Source organism: Saccoglossus kowalevskii, chromosome 5, assembly GCF_978046115.1.
Source record: "Saccoglossus kowalevskii chromosome 5, keSacKowa6.1, whole genome shotgun sequence".
NCBI lineage: Eukaryota > Metazoa > Hemichordata > Enteropneusta > Harrimaniidae > Saccoglossus > Saccoglossus kowalevskii.
In genome coordinates, this window is record NC_140645.1 from 15,996,614 (window position 1) to 16,003,548 (window position 6,935).

At 35.9% G+C, this 6,935-nt stretch overlaps 1 protein-coding gene across 1 annotated transcript; it reads right to left on the reverse strand.

Moving 5' to 3' along the window:
- Positions 1-5,439: 5,439 nt before the first annotated feature.
- LOC102803307 (carbohydrate sulfotransferase 1-like) lies at positions 5,440-6,672 on the reverse strand. Its single transcript, XM_006820687.2, has one exon. It carries the CDS (start codon positions 6,670-6,672, stop codon positions 5,440-5,442), a length of 1,233 nt encoding a protein of 410 aa, XP_006820750.2.
- Positions 6,673-6,935: the final 263 nt, after the last annotated feature.

Below are 6,935 nucleotides of genomic sequence, written 5' to 3' on the forward strand. Positions count from 1 at the left end.
TATATAATCGTCTTCCAAGATGGCAGATATCAGGGAGCTAGAAAGGGACTAGCTCCATGCTTATATCAAAGTCAGAGTCCAACTGATTTAAGTCATAGAACTAGATGATCTAGTTAGTAAAGGACCAAAGGTCCCTTTAACTTGTGCAAAAATACGTACCATGGATCTGCAGATTTACAGTGACAAATGGTCCTTTTATTATAGACAGATTCAAAAAACATAATATCATTGTTGCACCTTTTGCAATGCTATTAATCTAGAGTTATATTCCCGTATAGATGCTACGCTTCATCATGCGTACGAAGTATGTCATTTCTCCACCAACTAGAATACTACTAAGTGTAACCGTCATAGCCAGCACTGTTCATTGCGGGATGATGTGTTATGGTGACGCTATATAAAAAGTGTTCACCATGTGAAAATGCGTTCCTATATCTAAACCGACCACAATCATCATATTTTTGTAGTTTAATATTTAAATTGTTCCCTAATATCCCCTCGAAGCAAGATGGTCGTCGAGTGTTGCTCGAAGAAAACGACTGTTCAAACCTTTTTTTAATATTGATTACTAAAATTTTGAAGAACCGTTGATTTATATCTTATAAATTCCGATATTCTTCTCAGAAAATCACTGTGAATTTAGAGCATACAAAATTTGTTCACGTTATTTAAAGATGGCGATTCGAACGACCATAGTCGATGTTATAGCGAGAGTATCCGATCTTAACAACCATCACAAACACACTTTTTCGACTTGAACTATTATTTTATTATTATTAATATTAAAAGTGCCCACTGCTGTTTTAATGGCCGTTCTGTTAATTTTGGGTTTGTTTTAACACATAAACTACGTTCTATAGGCTTTTTGCGGCCCTGGCAAAATGGATGGCTTCGTCGATGCCTCCGTTGCCGTCGCATTTTTTCATTCATTCAGCAGCAACATTCTCTAATATATTGTTTCAATCGATTTCACTGTTGTCGAAATAAAAAAAAAATCCTCATAGTTTTCCACATTTCGGTAAATAATGTACCATCTCTCGCGTTGCAGCAAAAATCAAAACAAAGTGTATACGCATGCGCAGATGTGAATCAAGCAGGCTCATGTATGCTAATTTTACGTTAAGTAGGCTTGCGTTCACATCATGTGGATTAAAGGAGAGCAGAGGTCTGGCTTTTGTCACTCTGTACATGACATTTGAGATCTATGAATGAATTCTGTCGATAAAAACAACTTGTATGTGCTGCAAAATGCCCTAAATATCGGGTATAAAACGGGCTGTGAAGTAGACGACAAAAGTCCGCTTTGCCTGGCGTCATTTCGCCTCTAGAGGGCCAGTCAATGATATCATCAGTAAACACTGATAATTGAACACATTAAAGTGCTACTATGAAAGACCTTGTTAACGGACAATTTAAAAGTTGCAACATGGTGAATTGTTGTGCGTATGAATGCCATATCGATTTAACAATTTGACACGCATTGAGACAAAAGAAGTATTAGCGTTTCCCAGCCGGGTGTTGAGGCACTGTGGTTATAGCCAGCTAGCAGGCAGCCGTATGCAAATGAGATTTTAATTAGTTTTTATTTTAAATTTAACGACCGTTACGCAAGATCCAACTCAACGAAAAAGTCAAATTCAGATCACGATAACTCGATGAATAAGGGTCGTATCGCTATACAAATTTCATATCTGCGATACTTTTTATCTCCACGGGACTGATCTGAAAAAATATGTGAAGTAGAAGTGTAGATTTCGTGATTTGGGTATGTGTTCGGAAAGAATACCTCCTGACTTATGTTGTTAGGTTTGAGTATTTTTCTTTAAATATACTGTTTATGAAAAAAAGTCTTGTGAATGCCACTGTCTGCGACCACAAATAGTCATGCTATCTAGCGATGAGACTCTGTGATACTTATTATTCTCCAATCTGCACTTGCTTTGAAATTGTTTTATAACTGTAGAACTTACATATATATACTCCTATATAGTTACTGTACTTAGTAATCAAAGTTAAAATGACTGAAGATTTTTGCATATTATTAACAAGTTTGCGCGTTCCTTAGCCCGTACTAGCCACTATTCCCTTCTGTGTGGGAGCGCAAGTGATCTATCCGATATACAAACATATGAGATTAGCACGCATTTCGTGTAGCGTGAATACTACTATTATTGTAACGGTGTCGTAAAAAATATTGACACATGTTGATTTTCAGAACTAATCGATTCAATTACATTACAAATATGAAATGTTCAATTGAAATGAATAATTTGAAAATTACAACAGAATCGATGTGTGCAAAAACAATTTTCTGCTTCCAAAACTATTTCATAGAATATCGTTAACTAAAATGTAAAACCCGTAATTATTTGCAATCGGCTTCAATGCAAGGATGCTATCATGGCGCATACACCGCGATTGAAACGCATTCTCCCGCTTTTTATACATATATTAGTATTATTCGAGAAGTATTTCAACGGCATATTTTTCTTTTCATTAACATTTTGTGTTTTGAATGTGCCATGGGAAAATTATGTCAAAACAGACTGGCAACGCAGCGTTTTCTACTGAAGTAATCCGTGCTATATATCTTGTAAACGTTGTGAAGCAACAAGATTATCATTAGATCTCACAAAATAACGTGAGATCTATTCATATTCTAATCAACTATTATAGCGATACATCGCCTGACATAAACACAGAAAGTGACACAGACGACAGCAGTTGTTAGTCAACCACACCATTGACATAATAAGAGGTCATTCTTATTAACTACATGACCACATCGAAATTCGAAGATAGCATTTACGGAAGAATTTAGCGAATCTGAGAACGATAGTTACGAACAACGCGTATATGGCGAACTATGAAGTCAAATGCGACAAAAATAACACATGGACACAAAAACAAAACTATTAACACACAAAGCGGTATAATCGCCTAAACGCTGCTATATGCCCTTCCCAAAAGCATTGTCGCAAACCTTCCGGCAAGATCCGCAACAGCGAGAAATATCATTTTAAAGTTACTCATACTACTAGGCAAATTAAAAAAATAAAGCAGATTAAGTGCACTCCAATGTATACTGCCGATTGAGCAGAACACACAGCCTCAGCAACGACCATATAGGACGTTATGCACAAACAGTGTGCCTTGTATTTTGCGGTAATTCTATAAACAGTGCAAAAAGAAACGTGCTGCAATAATAAACTTCAATCCCTTATGAGCTTCGGTTTTCTTTACACCTAAATTAATTAGTTTATACGATAAAGGTTTACTAAGTGCATGTGACATGTTTTATAGTAATAGTTTGTCGGTAAACCGTAACACGTTTTCTTTTGCTACAGAAACTTATATGATCTCAAATTAGTTTACACAGTTTTTGTATTCATGCTATTCATGGGAGTAGTGAATTTATATTGTGAACAAAACAGCATGGTATAGGCAAATGAATACGCTGTCTCAGACTAATATAGGTAGAATATAGTTATAACGGATTGGTATATTGTCACAGTGTAAGGCCTACTTATTGCTATTGAGAGGGGAACCCGCTGAAATCACACTGTACAAGGGGTTATTTCACTATTAGAATTGGTTAGACAAGAAAATGGTACTGGAAATGAAATACACATACACCAAAATATTAAGTTAAAACTCCTGGCTTTAATACTTTCCTAAATAATTACAAGAAATAAAGCACAGAAAAATACAATGAATAAGTCACTAAAATATAGGATTGTTTAGGGAAGTGTACATTGGTGATAACTCACAATTCCATGATGTAGAAATGGATGACAGTCAATGACTTCTGCAACAGCGCAACGAAGAAATACAGTAGTCTTTCTTGCAGAGGAACGTTGTTATTGTGTAGGGCATCGCTGATAGCAGGACATCGCAGAGCAGTTCATACAGGTATCACAGAATGATGGTTGAAACCTGTATCACTTGTCTCACACTATCGCAGTAGCAACACACAGGGTTCTCAGTTGAAATGACGGACCCAAACATTCATCAGTCTAGCTTATTTATAGGCATAAATGGCTCAAACTCAGCGATACCACCTGGGCTTCCACATGAGGCAATCAGAATGTGGTCTTGCAAGCAGCTGTTTCACGTAGGTAAATCAGTAGATCATAAAAATATTTTGTTATGTAAATCACTAGCAACCTAGAGTTTGTCCTTCCAAAGTTGTAAACATTCTTTCTTATGAAAATCACAATCACATCTGGTAGATTCAAATTGTCCTTCCACAGTTGTAAACAAGTATGACCTGTCTATCACCTTTATGACAGTTATCACACGGCAATGCACACAATTCTGCGCATGATTCCATGCACACTTCTATTTGCAGGGGTTGAGGTGATAAGACATATATATATTAGACTTTGTTTCCCAAATCATTATAGAATGTTTGTCTTATCTTATTTATAAATTTTAACAAGATCAATGCAGATCATTTTCCTTTCTAGGTACCGAGTTAATGACATGAAAAACGTTCTCCAAAACCGTCTTAGTTTGTATAATTATATACTGTGCACAAGTGTACAATACAAGATGTGTATTTATTGTGCATTTGTCTTTATATCCATGTTTTAATCAAACTAGACTGATAATATAAATATAAGGACGACTAAGTTCACTTCTCATTGGTGCATGGAATATCGGTGTATTTGGTGAGTGAATGAAGTAAACAGTTACACAGTTGAAGAAGGAACTATTTTGATAGCAGGTTATTCAACGTAACCACAAATCTCAATTTTACGTACACCATTTTAAAGCATAGAAAATCGGTACGTACCCTAATTTATCTATAATGTTGGTCTTGTTTAACTAATTGTCAGTTTATTTCAAAAAACGAAATCAATGAACAATGAATGCCGTTTCGGCTACGGCATGCATAATTGCGAACTGGTAATCATGGCATGGCAATGGACAGTTTGTATTGTTTATGTCAATGCTTGATTATAATTTTATAAATATTATTGTATGAGCAGCATTTTGTAAGAACAACTAGGTCAATGTCGTGACCATGACAATAAAAGCGACTGGAATTACGTCATTTATCAAAATAGCGACCAAAAATAATCATGTCAGTCTTAGTAATTAAACAATTAGGAACTAGAAAAATTGCGTTTACGTGCAAAATTGATTGTTATTACTGGTAAAATTAGCTGTATTATAACAGCAATATGACAATGGATTATAGTATATATTATCAATTTTCAGTAATTGTGTGTTGTCTTATCCCTCTCGTCCTTTATGACACAGTCAATTTATCGCTGATTTATTTATAGATTAAACACCGGGCTCATAATTATGGTTCTATTTGACCATGTTTGTTGCATTTACCTTTCATGAGGAGTGCATTACAAGATTAATTCGCGTTCTAAGGTGACTAGTAATAGTGGAATTTGACTTCCTACACCACGCCATCATGATTTAAGCCACTGTTAATTTGTTGATAGGTGGTATCGATGGTGTCATTAGAGAAAATGAACTATCATGTTGTTGGTCGATATTCTGAAGTTTGACGTAGCCTAACATTTTGAATACCTCATCAGGACAATTATCTTGGGCAATGGCAGTATAATTGAATGTTAATGTATTGCGCCATGAATCAACAGAACTTTTTAATATTCTCGGAATTATACCTTCATTAGATGGCAAATCAAGAAAACTACGCAATTTCAGGAGCATTTCCTCAGATCTGCCACAGATATCCTCATACCTAATAATCATATAGTGTTTCTTCAGCCAATCAGGCCCATGGATTACAACATCCACATTTGTTTTCAACCATATGCAATAGTGCTTAATCATCTCATCAATTCTTCTCAGGCGTTCGTAACGATTCCGTGCATGTGCTTGTTCGTACTTTATTCTTGAATTAATCATTGCCCGGGGATCTCTCACAAGATGAATGACTTTAACATTGTACTTTTTCAAAGTATCTAGACCTTTGGAAATATCACTCATGTGCGTTGTTTTGACTATATACATATTTTTACTTCTGCATTTTTCAGTTATCCATGAGAAGGTAAACGTAGCATTATGCACGCGACCTCTCTGATTTGTTAGTCCTTTGCACCTGGTTGAGTTCGTGTGGGACAAAAGTACATGATTGTTAAAATTGCAATCGAAGAAGTCGCCGAGAAGTGTATAGAACGGCTTTTGGAGCTGTTCAACATACGAAGCGCTGTCATTAAACAAGTCGTAAGCATGTGACGACAAAGTTGCTTCCGGTTCACCTAAATACAGCGAGTCAGATTGCATTGCAATATAATTACTAGTAAATGTTGACCCTGTTCGCAGCCTTGCAAGAACTAGCACATGAATGCCTTCTTTTCGATTCAATACTCTCTGTTCAATATCACTGGCTAGTTTATGTAGGTGTGTCATTTCTTGTTCCGGACTTAGTTTACTAACGTTACGGTGATCATCACTAAGAGCAACATAGGTAGTTCGTTTCGACTGAAATGAGTTCGTAAAGCCGTGATTATTGCTAGTTGCAGAAATAATCATTGAATTATTGGTTTGAGTGACATGTTCTCGCATCCTTGGTTGTCCTAATATGACTTCAGTGTACGATGGATTATTGCGTCCTGATAAGAACCATATGATAGTGATCAGCAATATTAACCCCAAAACTGTTCTCAACAACCGGCGCTCCATTACGAAATAATAACAAATGGATGAGTTTCTGTAATTGAAAAGTGAAATACACAATTAGTAATATCGAATATTAAACAAAGTGTTGTTGTTTGGAGTATGGTCGTGTTTGGTGTGACCAAAATGTCTGATAATAAGCCCAATGTACCAACGGTTTCCAATTCACGAATTCACAATCGGATTGAGTTCGCGATATTTACACCAGCCATAAAGAAAATAAATCTGTGTTGCCAGGTAGATAAATATAACTCTCGTATACTGATTTT